Source organism: Primulina eburnea, chromosome 10, assembly GCF_022965805.1.
Source record: "Primulina eburnea isolate SZY01 chromosome 10, ASM2296580v1, whole genome shotgun sequence".
Taxonomy (NCBI): domain Eukaryota; kingdom Viridiplantae; phylum Streptophyta; class Magnoliopsida; order Lamiales; family Gesneriaceae; genus Primulina; species Primulina eburnea.
Genome location: NC_133110.1, coordinates 882,798 through 898,248, shown reverse-complemented (window position 1 = coordinate 898,248; position 15,451 = coordinate 882,798). Strand labels below are relative to the sequence as shown.

The window sequence follows — 15,451 nt, the reverse complement described above, 5'->3', positions numbered from 1 at the left end:
AAAAAAAGATATTAGATAAATAATTTTGACATGACTTATCATCTTATTCACTCAAAAGTCTTTTAAATATGTAAAATATTTATTTATTTTATCTATCTATATCATTCGAAATAAAAATGTTCAGAAATCAATTATAATTATTCACGTACACCAAAACATTAGGATAAATAAAGCTCCTAGGCATGACCGTAAATCTCTAGATCTTTGTGGAACTCTAAATAAATTTCAGCTGTCCTTCGAAACAAACTTTATCCCAAAATTTTGATAATTTATTATTAGAAAAAATGTAAATTATTATTATAATATTAATATTTAAACTAAGTAACTGGTGCTTTATTGGGTGTTATAAGGTCAAGCACGGCCTACCTTTTTTATCACTACATCAAACCTCCAAGCAGGGATGGCAATGGGTAGGGTATGGGTCGGATTTGATACATCCATCCCCATATCCATTTATTAAATTCATTCCCATACCCATCCCCATACCCATCGGGTATTGAATTTCATCCCCATCCCCATACCCATCGGATTATCGGATACACATACCCTACCCAAATACCCTATTATCATATACAATTGAATTTTTTCAAATTTAAATTGTTTCAATGAAGTTATGAATATTTAAAAATTATTTAAATGAACAATAAGAAAAAATATCGATTTATTTGGATTTGAGAAAATGAATCTTTAATATAATTAAATATAATTACTATATATATATACATATATACATACACACACATATATATATATATATATATATATAAAGAGAAAAGAAAAAATATCGATTTACATGGATTTGAGAAAATGAATTTTTAATATAAATAAATATAATTACTATATATATACATATATACATACATACATATATATATATATATATATATATATATATATATATATATATATTTATATATTAATTTAAACGGGTATTCGGATAGGGACATGGATCGGATTATATCAAACCCGCCTCCATACCCAAACCCGAAAATCCCCATACCCGATTACCCAATTATTTAATCGGGTCTAAAAATCTCTCCATACCCTCTTCTATTCGGGTCGGGTATCGGATCCTCCAACGAGTTCGGAGGAAATTGCCATCCCTACCTCCAAGATCAAGTCTCCTTATTAAACAATATTATATATATATATATATATATATATATATATATATATATATATATATATATATATATATTATCACAATGTAGAAAGACAAAATAATAAGTACAAAACCTCCAACAAACAATTCAATGCAATTATTACACATTGGGATGAAGAAAATGTGAACAAGAGTTCCTACTTCCTACTTACCATCATGCACATTTTACAACTTATTTGCAACTTTCTGTTCAAAACTTAAATCTGATTATCAATTTTCCATGAGCTTCAAGAATTCATATCACCAACCGCTTGTCTTTTCTCTCGCCCATTTCTACATTTGTTCCTCGCTCAACATGGCTTCCCTGGGAAAATTCAGAATAGACGAGAGAAGGATAAGACCACAAGCAGCTTTTACCCGAAAAGAAGCATGACCGAGGCCCCGTACGGAATTGATGTATCTATTTATATCAACTTAAGAAACGTTGGTAACTAGCATAACCATCTCGATATTTCAGGTCATGCATGTTTCTTCAAGCAGTAATAAAGCCTAGAAAAAGAAATAATCATAAAATATTGCAGTAAATTTGACAAAAAATACATGTCTCGTCCAATTAATTGCACCCCTTGAGATTTTTCCTCATAATTTGAAATACAGAAAAATCAATGTAGTGATGAATGCAAGAATCTAGTTAGGAAGAGGATTACAGCAAAGTCTAGTGCTTACTCACGATGGATTCTGGCTAACCCACTTACGAGTTGAAGGTGCTCGCGCAACAGATGAAGCAGCAGCAGCAGCAGCAACACGTATTCTGCAATATAATAAAGCAACAGAATATTACTATAGCCCTCGTGAGAATAAAGCCACAAAATAATCAAGAATACTAAGAGAAAAGCAAAGGAACACTTTAAATACCTTTTATGCACATCAACATACATATCCGTCTCATCAACAATTTCATCCTGAAATGAAAACAAAACACATTCACAAACACGAAGTGGGAGAAGAACTGGCAATAAAAATTGATTTGTGCCAGGGGAGTTTGTTTTGAGAACAAGAATAGGGCTCCCCACATGCATTTTAATGGAGAAACTGTTTTGGAAAATGCTTATATTTTTAAAAGGTGTTTTTTATACATAAAAAAGGTGGTGCTTGGTGGGTTTTTTCCTTTTAAAAAGATGCTTAAAAAACGAACAAATCCTTTTAAAAGATGCTTAAAAAACGAACCAAGAAACCAGAAAAAATAAATTTCCAATAGCTTATCACCAAAAGTTAAGAGTAGTGTAAACAATGTTAATTACTTGTAGAAGTTCTTCAAATACATCTTCCAAGGTGATTATGCCAATGACTTCTCCCTCCTCAATGTCCACCTCTAGATGGTTACAACCATCTTTCATCACACCATTTGATTGGTAAGTAGCACCCTTAGCAACTGCGTTAGTTTTTGAAGCCTTTTCGGTGTTTATTACAAAACCTTTTGGTTGTTTATCATTTTTGTCAAGTAATGGAAATATAAATTGTGAATCCCAGTTGGTAAAATTGTCCTCTTTAACCATCCCATGACCGTTACAAGAATGGAACTTTCTCTCCTGTTCTCGCACCTTCACTACTGCTGCCATGTGGCTGCTACCTTTCTGAAACTCATTAAGGATATCATACAAAGGCATGTCTGAGGGTACCCTATAATATAGTGGACGAAATTTATGTGGTTAAATGATTCACTTGAGCGTGGAAAAAGAATCATTTAGAAAACTTAACATACCGAGGCATTCTCCGAATGGAAACGGCACTTACAGGGGTCTCAGTTTCTGCCCTCACAGTGAGAAGATTTTTCACCTATTTATCGAGAAACAAGATAAAATTTAGAATAACTTAGTCAGCTATTAGTACAAGATATTCCTGTAAATCTTTATGAACCTTCTGCTTACCAGTAGAAGCCCAATAATGTTTTTTGGGTTTCCTGAAAATATAGGTATGCGACTGTGACCCCGTGTAAGGATTTTCCCAATAGCTTCCCTGCGTAAAAGGGTGTTTTTAAATATAAGATCCCTGTTTATACTTTTTTTTGCAGCCCGATTGAAAAGATGCTGATAGCCAAATAGCTGACAGAACATACTGTGCATAAAATATCTAACTTAATCTTCATGAAAAACAATTTGTTGGAGAACAAGGAAAGTAGATACGGCTATAAAAGCTGCATTGCAATAATGAATCTTGGAGAACAGATTCAATTCTGGCCCAAAATTTTACTTCCAGATTAGAGAATTCTCATCAAGGAGAAAAAATTTTAAAAACTAAAAATTTTGGTGGAAAAATTAGAATTCTCATGTCTGATCCAACCCAAAAATATGAATTTTATGACCTGGGAGACAAAGGGGACCATCTGTCTATGTCAATTTTAATGTATATATATATATATATTAACGATAATGGACCACATTAGCATAAAACTTACCAATCCAATTTTGAACTGACATCAAGAGAGAAAGTCGATTCAATTGGAGTCATGGCCTCCTCTGCCGTCTGCAAATATTCGAAACCACCTCAATATTTCTTCACTGTTATAATGCAAAAGGTATGACTATATAGCACCATAAGTATATGCTTCGCATTTCAAAGAGAGGAAAAAAAGAGGGGGGAAAGATAATGTGAAATGATCCTTCCCCACCTGAACATACCTTTTCAGTCAAATCTAGTGCTCCACTTATTATAGCTGTTTCATTGTGAGAAAGTTCACCTCCTTTACCCGCCTTCATAATATCAAGTTATCAACCAAAATAGACCATGAATGACGGTGAACAAATACACATTTACAGCAAATTTGAAGAGCAAACTTTTAGCCTTTAAATATGTATTTCGGTCAAAAAAATTGAATATTAAGGCTTACAACATATTCAATTGCAACTACTCTTTGCTTGTGTTCGGATAGATAAATTTGGACTGAGTGGATTCCAAATATACATCTCAAATCCATTTTGTACTATCGGACAAAAAACTCAAATTCCACATTTTTAGTCTAATATTGTATATATAAATTTGAAATGATTTGAAATTACTTTACACTACATGCCATTCCAAATCAATGTATTTAAAATGCAAATAAGTCTATCCAAATGTAGTCTTAATTTAGATAAAATACCTCCTGGGCGTGGATAGATACAAGTGCTTTCAATTGAGGTCGCCTGAACAAAACATCGTGGTGGCCCAAAACGCCATCCAGAATCTGAACAATACAAAATATAAACAAACATCAAGGCACAAGCATTGCAAATATACTGAAGTTTATAATTGAAGGGGAACAAAAGTAAAGTCCAAAGTCCTAATTCCGATTAAATCCGTGATATTTCAGCCATGTAGCATTACTAGGATAAGTAATCACATCCGCAAATATGAAACAAGTAATCTTGCTATTAGGTGTGACCAATCAACAGAACTAAATTGTTCTAGTAAACATTACCTTCCCTATGGGGTAAGCAATTGGAAAGCAAAGTATCATCAAGACACGCACGAGCCATACACAATTCGCACCCACAGACAGCCCATATCTAGAGCACACTGCTTGAGGAATGATCTGTTCAATAAGGCAAAAGTAAGGATTTTCAATTTCAGCCTAACAATTATGATCACATAAAGTCAAAACTAAATGTACCTCACCGAAAACAAGAACGAATGTCACCGAGAGTATGACTGCAACAGCAGGATGAAATATTTTATCCAAATATATGGGGAGAGCCTGGAGAGATAAATTTGTGACAAAGCTAGTAAAACTTGAAACTTGTCAAAGACTCCACATTTGAGATTTGATTTTATGACTCACTGCTACTGATCAACATCAGAATAATGTAATACATGATTTCTCACTCCTTCAGTTGCACTCCACATTACAGCTTCAAAATTTGGCCACAACAAATTCTCTTGAATTGATACAATTATCGCTGCTTATCAAAGATGAAAAGGGTCCCACTAAAAATTCTACACAAGATCCATAGGATTGAAAGTGGTGGGAAAAGGCTCACCTCCATTGCAGCGGCGTTGCATACTAGGAGGGTCACGAGAAGTTGATGCTGCTTTTGAACAACCGGAAAAATAATGGCTGACAAACAGTGCAAATTTCAAAATCGCGCAAACTGACTAAAAAACACAACCCAAAAAATCAAATCACAGATATTTCACCTACAATAAACATAATCTGCAAAATAGCAATTCAACAGTACCAGCTTGTTTCTTTTCTTTGGAGGTGCCGCTTCGCTGAAGAATTTCAAGCTCAACAAGCCCGAGCGACATCAAACCCAACGTCAGCCCAGACATTATACCGGCGAAAAGAACGAGGAAACACGAAACACCGGCGAACACAAACCACCAAGGATTCCCGAATTCTATATCTTGATCATCCGCATAAAAAGCCCTAGTAAGAATCCCGACCACCACCGCCGCATTCACTGATAAACCCATGACCAAAACAGAATGCCAAATATTTCGACTACCCTTTATTTCTTTTTGTCAACAGAAGGAAAAGCAGAAAACCACTCTCAATACCAGTCTCAATACCAGTGATCCTTTTTTAGTATACATACTATGATGTATTCATTCCCTGTTTTTCCCCCCTTTAAAACTACACCTTTCTACCTTTTTTTGCACGAGTAATGAGATGAAGATATGTGCTTTCATTCGGGGGCCAATTTAGTCAAAGTGTGCAGCGCCAGTGACGTATGCGGGACAGATAGAGTGAGAGGGGGTGAAAGACTTCCCATTTGGGTGCCACGTTATTGGGTACCGAGGGGCCCACCTGACCGGCAGTGGAGGGGCGGAGCTAGCGGCTGGGGTATACTGCGGGACGGCGGGGACCAGCCGATGGTGCTAGAGATCCTCGATGAGTGGACCATACTTGATATGGATCTTTTTAATTTTGGTTGGAAAGGATTTAGTTTGTTGACAAGTTGGATTCGTTCAATTTTTTGTTGAAATCTATTAAATTTGGAATGTGGCAATGTGGTTATTCATTATTTTTCCCATTCAATATTTGATTAATTAATTTAGAAATATATCCATTGATTCGATCCACATTATTCGTTCATAAAAAAATGAACTAATTTTTTTTTAAAGAAATAGATTTTCTTAGTTTTTATTTGGAACAACATTCGTTTATAATTACCACAATTTTCAAGCGTTATCGATTAGTCTTTTATTTTGAAGACAAACAATAAAATTGGAAAAGACTTGAAAATGAAAACAATAAAGAAGACAAACAATAAAAAGGTTTTGCTCGACCTGTCTTGGCCGTAAAAGGAGGTCTAAATTTAAACAAGAAAACAAAGCAAATAATTTTTTTTTTTTTTATATCTTTGCCTTAAATGAGTAAGAGTATTTTATCTCAATAAACTGTTGATGTTATGCCACGCTGGTTGGTTAGATGGACCATAAAAAATCGACGTCAAATTGTAACGGTTGATATTGGCTTTGTTAGGGATAGAGCCCGATGGTAAAAACAGATAAGACCGATATCTTAAGAATAAGAGACATGATTATCAAATAGACATGTACTTCTCATGTACTCTGAACTACCACAAATATAAAGAAATAAAGTTGTCTGAACTACCACAAATATAAAAAAATAAAGTTGTCTCTAGGTTAACAGCTATAACTTTTGGGATAGTGGTAAACGCTTGATCATGACAATTTGAATCAAAGTGAGATAATGAATTCAAGTCTCAATAAGCATATTTATATGCTTCTTGGGGAAAATGTTAGGTTAAAAGCGTATGAGTATTACCGGGATGAGAAACCTCCCAAGAAGTTCTCATATGTCAAACTGCTAACATTGCGTCGCCTGATCTAGTTGACTAAGTGAGCCATAAAATAATGACATCAGATCTTAACGAGTAATATTGTCTCTACTGAAGACATGGTCAATAGGAAAATGATAAAACTGATATCTAAGATAAGAGACAAACACTAGCAGTAGAAACAAACCTTTCAGAATTCATGGATCTAACATTTTGATCAATTAACATATAAGTAGGTACATTATGCTCTGTCATAAAGAAAACAAAATAAAGTTATGTTATATTAAATATCTATAACTTTTGATTTAACAATAAACGTTTGATCATAATTATCGTTCAAAGTTGAAATAAAAATAAATAAATAATTTGCTTTATTTTACTTTTTGGTTGTTGCCTCCATTATTCTATAGAAGAAATATTTTAAGATAAACCGAGAAAAATAATTTGTGGACTAGTGGCATTAAATAAAATATATATGTCGTGATTTGTACCATCTTTAATATTTGAGTAGATATACTGTGAGACGATCTCACGAATTTTTATTTTTGAAACGGGTCAACTCTACCGATATTCACAAACAAAAGTAATACTCTTAACAAAAAAAAAATTAATTTTTTCATGGATGACCCAAATAAAATATATGTCTCACAAAATATGATCAACGATACTGTCTCACATAAATTTTTGTCTTAATATTTTATGGTAACGTGAACTTGTGTAACTTAGTGCTTGACCTTCACGAAAGTGACATTTATATGTTTATTGATTCTTTAATTGATATTCTATGCATTCTATGCTAATAATTATATTTGTATTAAATAATCCCAGTGTATATTTTTTCCCCGAGTAGGTTTCATGTGAGTTTTGATATTCACTTTTTGTATATTAGAAACGTCTTTACTTCTGATATTTTTTTAAAAAAGTCTTTATTTAGAATCGTTCTGTAATAAAGTTACAATTAAATTGATTTCTTGGAGTAGTTTTTGAATTTTTTTTACAAACCAATCTATTATTTTATTCCAACTTTGGATATCCTTATATAAGCGAAATATGCAACAGATGGTATATTTAATTAAGTTCTCATATCTCTTATTTGTGTCATCCATGAAAAAATATTACTTTTTATGCTAAAAATATTACTTTTTATTGTGAATATCGGTAGGATTGACTCGTCTCACAGATAAAGATTCGTGAGACCGTCTTACAAGAGATCTACTCGAGGAAATATAGTCATCTTCCAAGATTAGTCGGGTAAAACCCGAATGCTTAGGTTATAAAAAAATGTATCAAAAACTTTGATTTTTTATTAAAAGAATATACAGAAATGGATTGACTCAAAAATCAAATCTCCTCTCGTAGTAAGAGTATGAGGGTAGGACATGGAAAATGCGTCAAATTAATTACTACCCAAATTGCCATAAAAATGTTTGTTTAGTGCTATAATCTAATTTTTTTTCCCAAATGTACAACAAAAAAAAGGACTTTTCTACAAATACAGTTTAATTTAATTTCGCCATAATCTGAATTTTTTATTTACAACTTTCTTTATTTTAATTTTGAGATATTAAATTGTGGCATATAAGTTCATATTTTAATTATTATTTTATACATCTTATTATTATTGTAATGTATTTAATATTATATTAAGCATCAAATATTTAGAGGAACTATGATTATTTTAAGTAAAAGTACTAAACAAGTATCTCACTACCTCTTTCTTTCATTTGATAAAATCATCTCACCTATAATTATATGTTCTCGAAATTGGAGAAATTAATGCCAATGATTTGTATCTCATATGATATTAAGGTTTTAGATTTAAGACAAGTTCTCAAGTTAGAGATCAAGTTAGAATAATTTTATCTCCTAACTCAGACATGAGAAAAGCACCGTGCTTTCATCGTCTATCTATGTGCAAGCATTTAATTTGTTGCTTAAAGTCGCATTATCATGAATTTAACTCTGAAAATTCCATACGCTAGACTAAACGAAATCCCCATTTCACTACGCTCTCTGATCTTCGTAGCATGATCGATCATTTACCGTCCAAGTCTGACACACAAACTCCTCAAGTTCTGCTCTATCAATATGATCCATCAACCAATGGCACAACTCGTGCGTGTCATGGCCAACCTGAGACAGGCACATTATATGTCTCCTAAGATTTATCTCAGTAGCCACCAGAATACACGAATCTTTGGCGGGATAGACAAAGACCATAAAGACGCCACCAACTCTGCATGGGGGAATTATTCAATTGGTGTGCGGGCCGGGGATCATAGAGACCAATACCAGCTCTGTAGCCTTCTTTCACCGAATGCCTTCCCTTATGGTCGTGTCTCCAGAATCTTGAATTCCCTACATCTGCATTAGGGAGAGGAATATTTAGCACCTCCTCATGAGTTACGTAGGGTAGACAAACATTGCGAATCAACTATTCATTCCACTCATGATTAACAATCTGCGAGCTCAAATGGGATCCTGTCGGTAGCTAAACAGGTGAGTTTTGAGCGCATCGACAGGATCCATTAATCACGAAAAATATCAACTGATGCCATCCCATTTGCGCCAACAAAGACTCTCGTCTAATAGATCCCTACTCCACAACAAGGACCGCCAAATATAGGTGGGATTACTTCCTAAGTAACATTTTTATTACTGCTACTAATAATACTTCTATCAGTGTAATGCGGATTAACTGAAAACTGAATTACCTCGTTGTGTGGAAGAATAAAATAATCACATCTATTTTTTGATCCTCGATCGATTGCTCAAATACAAAATCATATTTTATTTACCCACTACCCGAATTTAATATAATATAGTCAACAAATACTTATTTATTTAGCAAAAGCACCCTTTATATTATATTTCCATCGGTCAACAATAATTTTTTAAAATACCCGTATTTAGTGTTTGTGAAGAATATATATTTAAGATTTTTTTATTTTTTCCTTAAAAAAATCAAAATGAAAGTAGCCATTAGAATTGTGAATGGACACATTTGTTCATGGTAACCATATTGATGACAACTAAGGTATTGTTGTACTGGTAATTAATCGACAATGTATTATTGATCCAATTTAATATGTACTAAACCAAAAAATTAAATTACCTTGCATATTTTATTATTTATATATATAAATTGAAAGCATTTGAAACTAAACTAATTCAATAGAATGATTAGCAGAATTTTACAGAAAAATGTGCAGTGATTAAAGAAATCTCTCATCAGGATCTGGCGTCTATCATATTTTTCAAAAGTTATAACATGTGAAAATTGTGTAATATTTCAAATACTTTAAACCATATATATGTTAATCCAAAAGCCAAGTTTTGATTGTTCTTCCTGCAGAAATCTTCCAACAAGAGTAATTGTTACTCCAAAAAAGTTTTGAAAAATACATAATGGGACATGGCATTTTCCTTCTAAATTAAAGCTCAAGTCAAACGAATTATGAGAGTTGAAAACTAGAAGTCTAATAAATATATTATGCCTGAGTATATGTAGGTGAAGGAAAAACCATAAATTTAACACGAAATCGTCGATGGTCTAGAATAACATGATGAGCCGAACTGATGCAACCTTATAGAGCGAGTTAGACGCCCCATGCATGCATGTCTTGCTTTCGGTTCAAAACTTTAGGTTGTGTCTCGATAGAAGACTTATCATCAGAGAATTTTAAATTTATAGTACGGTTTCTTGAATGAATATGCATGTCTTGGTTGGATTTGAAATTCATCCACTGCTACACTACGTAAATGCGATGTTTAGTTATACATCAAATTCAAATGCATTTTTCAAATCCTTGTCTAAATCAAATTAATTCTTCTCTCTAAATCAAATTATTTTATCTAAGCACAACTAGGTATAGGACGCTCGAAAGATAAATCAAGCTTAGGGTCGGGGGATCTGCTAGAGAAGATTGGCTCATCGTATTCCTAGTCAAGCCAATATAGATTACCTATCTCGATGTCAACCATTTATTGCACGAAATATCATTTATCTATGTTAAAAAAAAAAAACAAAGGTTTTCAAATGGAGGATAGCTAGTACAGAGATTTTTGTTAAAAAATGAAAAAGTTTGTGGGATATAACTCTAAATGCCATTTTTAAATAAATTTCAATTATGCCATCAAGTCCACTACTTTTGATTTTTGCCTTTTTCCTATTATTATCTAATTGTAGAGTCACTTTTTATATCTTTTCAAAAAATAAAAAGGACAAGGAGGAATCACTATATATTCTTTTTGACACATACAATATTATTATATATATATATATATATATATTGTGATTTAGGTTTAAGAGATTAATTAATTTGAATACTTAGACTTTATGTTATCTTGAATTACTCATGCCTCATGTTAGATGGTCTTACAGATATATATCTATTATATGACTCGACTCGATTTATATCTGTAGTTAAAAGTAAGTATTTTTGACGTAAAAATAATATTTTTCATAGATCGTGTGGGATCAAAGATCCGTGACCGTATGAAATAATCTCATAAGAGTTTTTATAGTTATTTTTAAATTTTTACATAGTTAAATACATTTAAGATTCCATATAAAAACATTGTACGCGTGTTATGTGTGTAACTTTATATTGTTTATGAAATATAGTGAGCTGTGACAAGGGATGGCATGCGAGCATGTATGAAAACATGGATTGATTTGGGGCTGAATCTTTATTCCAAACTTATCTCTTTGTCTTTGAGAAAAACTATGCTACACCGGTGATTTTCACCTGCTGCAGTATCTACCATGCATTAAATTTAATGGACATGAAGCTCACACCTTTTGAATCTTTATTCCAAACTCATCTCTTGTATTTGAGATCAATGGACATGAAGCTCACACCTTTTGAATCTTTATTCCAAACTCATCTCTTGTATTTGAGATCAATGGACATGAAGCTCACACCTTTTGAATCTTTATTCCAAACTCATCTCTTGTATTTGAGATCAATGGACATGAAGCTCACACCTTTTGAATCTTTATTCCAAACTCATCTCTTGTATTTGAGATCGAAGGAGTATTCCGCATGCATTGGGCATGGAGCCCACACATTTGCCCAATGAATGGTCCAAGATCCACCGGATGAAATATGCATTTGTTTCCATCAAATATGTTCAAAATTATATAAAATTTACATATAGATATATTTTTTTAAAAAAAAATTGAATGACCCGGGCTATATTTCCATGTACATCCGCCTGCATGTAACACGAATAATTTTAAATAAAAGAATTATATATTGTATAACAATATAGAGGAATGTTCTACAAATTGACAAAGTGATAACTAAGATATCAATTTAAAAATGTAATTCATAAATGGGAAAAAAATCCATTTAGTGCATGCATTCATATATCAAAATATAATTAGCAAATGATTAAATGGTAATGATATGTGCCAACATGGGGTGTAGGGTTTACACTCACGTGTCTCGAATGTTCTTGACTTTTCAACTGTCTATTTCCGGAATTTGGAGCCCTCGACTCTTTTTTGTATATTTATATCATATTTTAAAAAAAATATTCTTTGGAAAAGAATCATATGTTATTTAATATTTAAGATATAAAGATCTACATAAAGTTTAGCTAATATATTCTCTCGTAGGAAAATTAAATCATCGCTTTTTTTTTTCTCGTTACAAATGGGGAGGAGTTCTTGTTCTTATCAGGATTTGAATTATAAGTTCCTTGCTATTATAAATGATGGATTACGTCGTTATATTGTATAGGTCGTGATTTTGATTTAACAGAAACGTCATATTTTGATAATATTACACAGTAGATACAAGTATTGGTTTATGAGTTTATTTTTAGAAAATGACATAGATTTAAATATTTTTTTTTGAAAGACATAGATTTAAAGATTTGATAATTATATAATTTATATTATTATTATTATTGTGAGTAACATGATAATTGACTTAAGGCAATGTGCTTGCGGAAGTTTCCAAAATTGGGTGGGCACAGTTAATCATAGGACGTTGCATTATTATTAGTATATATTACTGTACAGCAACTACCCAATCATCCTAATGCGGTGCCGTCGCCATCAATTCACCTGTCCCTCTCATCTCCTTCACGCCGCCGCAAACCAGCGGCTGCAAACTATAGAGAAATTCACTCACCAATACCGCGCCGGGACCAGCCACAAGATCCTCCCACGCTGCTTCCGCTTCCGCTTCTCCGCCTCGTTTCCTGAACACCTCCGTCGCATCAATCCGATGCACCTGCCACCCTTTCAGTCTCCTCAGCCGGTTTATCTTTTCCAGCTGCCGCCGCGCCAGCTTGCTCGTATTCTTTTTTATCATATCGATCGCCTCCGCTAGAACCCTGGATCGAGTTACCTCGTCGCGGAATGATTCGATTCGGAAGTATCGATCGAGCTCGGAAACCCCGATAGCTCTTCGAATCCCTCTCGAGTAATCAGCGTTTGGGTTGAAGAAATCTCGCAATTCCTCCACCATTCCTCTCTCGACCATCTTATCCACCCGATCGGATACGAAGGAATGCAAAACCGGCATTGCGACATCCACCCAGAGATAGCAACACTCGTATTTCGATCGGAAGTTTGAGTCCGCGAGAGCTTCGATGAATGAGTTTGATCCTCCAACGATGATTGGAAGTTTCCCTCGACTGAGTATTGATTTCAAGGAAACAGACGCCATGGCGCAGAAGTTCCCGGCGGAGAAATCGGAATCGGGGTGAATGGAACCGAGAAGATGATGCGGAACGCCGCCGCGTTCTTCCTCAGTTATTTTGTTGGTGGTTATGTCCAGACCATGGTATACTTGCATTTTGTCGGAATTTATCACCTCTGCGGCGAAATGGGTGGCAAGATCAATGGACAGACGGGATTTTCCCGTGCCGGTGGCGCCGACAATCACCACAACCTTCTCCTTCTGCGTACCTTGGCGGAAGAGCTGGCTGTTACCAGTTAGCAAAGGTCGAATTTGCTTGGGTAAGGAGAATGCTACATCCATTCTTTTTGTTATTAATTAAACACAAGTTCGAACTTTTTGGCTTTTATGAACTGCGTATGCGGCGAATAGGGGATGTGAAGATTTTGTAGTACAAATCTCCGAGGAAGAAAAGACAATGAATAGAGAAATTTGAATGGAAACTGCAGAGTCAGTGGGATTAGTATTTGCTGCATTTGTTGCGAGGGAGAAGAGTGAATGGCAACAAGGAAGAAGAATGATGGAGTATTTATGGAGGGGCAATGGCATCCTACAAATGAAGACAATTTGGATGAATTTCTACTTAAATCAAAGTCAACTAGCCGATTTATTTCCATTCGTACGAGTTAACATTTTTAATTTGAGCGATTTATCGATTTTTAATTAAAAACAATAGTAGTCAACTCCAAGTTGTTTAATGGGACTCGAATTACTTTAGAAAAGTTCCCTTTTATTCACTTTTTTTTTTCAATTTCTCGACAAAGGAAAGAGAATGTCTATGTTGCTATGTTGAACTTGGTAGTAATTGTTGCTTCAAAGGTGAAATCGCTCACCTTAGGCGTTCTTCACCCCGGCTCGACAAAATTGTGAGAAGAGGTAAATCATGGTGGCTCAGCCAACCAGCAACAGCTAGACTTTATGCTACGTTGCGCACAAGGAACTCTCCCTCATTGGAGGGAATTTAACTCCCACACTGTCGCTTGCGAGACTCAATCTCTGGTCATTGCTCCAAGATTCACTGCTGCTGACCAACTGAGCTAAGTTCATGCGGGCATTTTAAAAAATTAAAAAATTTTAATTTTTTAAAAATTAAAATACTATTTCTTAATTTTTATCTTCTACAATTTCAATTTTAAAAAATTATAATTTTTTTTGTAAGTAAAAAAAATTCTTTATTTTTTTTTACCGAATACACTCATCGTGTACCACGATCTTTTTAAAATATATATATAAAAAACATGTGGCCGGGTTTATTGTCTCGGCAACCATTATATACCTGAAAAAGTCCAATGACTAAAATGGCGAACTCATCGTGTCATACTTGAGGAATTCGAGTCACAAAGTCTAGCATTCGGAATGAACAAAGCTCCAAAGAATCGAAAAAGACGTACTTTGATGAATTTTAAAATAATAAAAGGAAGTACGTACGTGTCATATATTAATGAACTTATAATTAACAGTTGAGCCAGTTGGATTAATTACTAGCATGCACATTAAAATATTAGGAGCCGCAAATTCCAGAATTCGATCGTTCATCTCAACAAGTATTAATGCGTCCAAATTTGGTGCACTTTAGGCACTATCTTAATAAAACCATATATGTAATAAAAACCATATCACTCTCTTTTGTATTTACTTTTGATTTCAATTGTCATCCAATCAATCATCCACCAACTACCTCCAGCCGTCGGCACCATCAACCACTGCCTTAATCATCTTGTTAGTGTACATTTATATATTTACGTTTTAGGTGGTCATTGACCGTCCCGCCACCGTCTCCTTCCATTTACAACATTGAGGACATGAAAGTTATAAGTTCTTAGATATGGACAAAGGCATGAAGATGGTGCGTTGTAGATAATGTTAGT

General features: G+C 33.9%; 2 protein-coding genes across 5 annotated transcripts; both read right to left on the bottom strand.

The window, feature by feature from the left end:
• Positions 1-1,221: 1,221 nt before the first annotated feature.
• On the bottom strand, positions 1,222-5,960 carry LOC140804072 (putative DUF21 domain-containing protein At1g03270). 4 transcript variants are annotated; one of them, XM_073159960.1, is made up of 13 exons: positions 5,317-5,960; positions 5,119-5,195; positions 4,752-4,835; positions 4,560-4,673; positions 4,242-4,325; positions 3,781-3,852; positions 3,558-3,625; positions 3,031-3,118; positions 2,865-2,938; positions 2,404-2,782; positions 2,018-2,064; positions 1,833-1,913; positions 1,222-1,466 (listed from the first exon to the last, which is right to left on the bottom strand). In XM_073159960.1, exons 1-13 carry the CDS (start codon positions 5,552-5,554, stop codon positions 1,436-1,438), a joined length of 1,437 nt encoding a protein of 478 aa, XP_073016061.1. In that variant the 5' UTR covers positions 5,555-5,960; the 3' UTR covers positions 1,222-1,435. The 4 variants fall into 4 exon arrangements, with proteins under 4 accessions (XP_073016061.1, XP_073016065.1, XP_073016063.1 ...); XM_073159964.1 differs by having other exon boundaries at positions 1,858-1,913; XM_073159962.1 differs by having other exon boundaries at positions 1,829-1,913; positions 5,317-5,959.
• Positions 5,961-12,790: 6,830 nt separating this feature from the next.
• LOC140803544 (adenylate isopentenyltransferase 3, chloroplastic-like) lies at positions 12,791-14,099 on the bottom strand. Its single transcript, XM_073159454.1, has one exon. It carries the CDS (start codon positions 13,884-13,886, stop codon positions 12,936-12,938), a length of 951 nt encoding a protein of 316 aa, XP_073015555.1. The 5' UTR covers positions 13,887-14,099; the 3' UTR covers positions 12,791-12,935.
• Between the last annotated feature and the right edge of the window lie 1,352 nt (positions 14,100-15,451).

Excerpts from the sequence above, each read along its gene's own strand:
- LOC140803544 (XM_073159454.1), bottom strand. The coding sequence starts at position 13,886 with ATGGATGTAGCATTCTCCTTACCCAAGCAAATTCGACCTTTGCTAACT.
- LOC140804072 (XM_073159960.1), bottom strand. The coding sequence starts at position 5,554 with ATGGGTTTATCAGTGAATGCGGCGGTGGTGGTCGGGATTCTTACTAGG. Across the intron at positions 3,119-3,557 it reads GTCAGTTCAAAATTGGATTG|GGAAGCTATTGGGAAAATCC; the intron begins GTAAGTTTTATG and ends CCTTTTACGCAG. Across the intron at positions 1,467-1,832 it reads TGGGTTAGCCAGAATCCATC|GGAAGCCATGTTGAGCGAGG; the intron begins GTGAGTAAGCAC and ends GAATTTTCCCAG.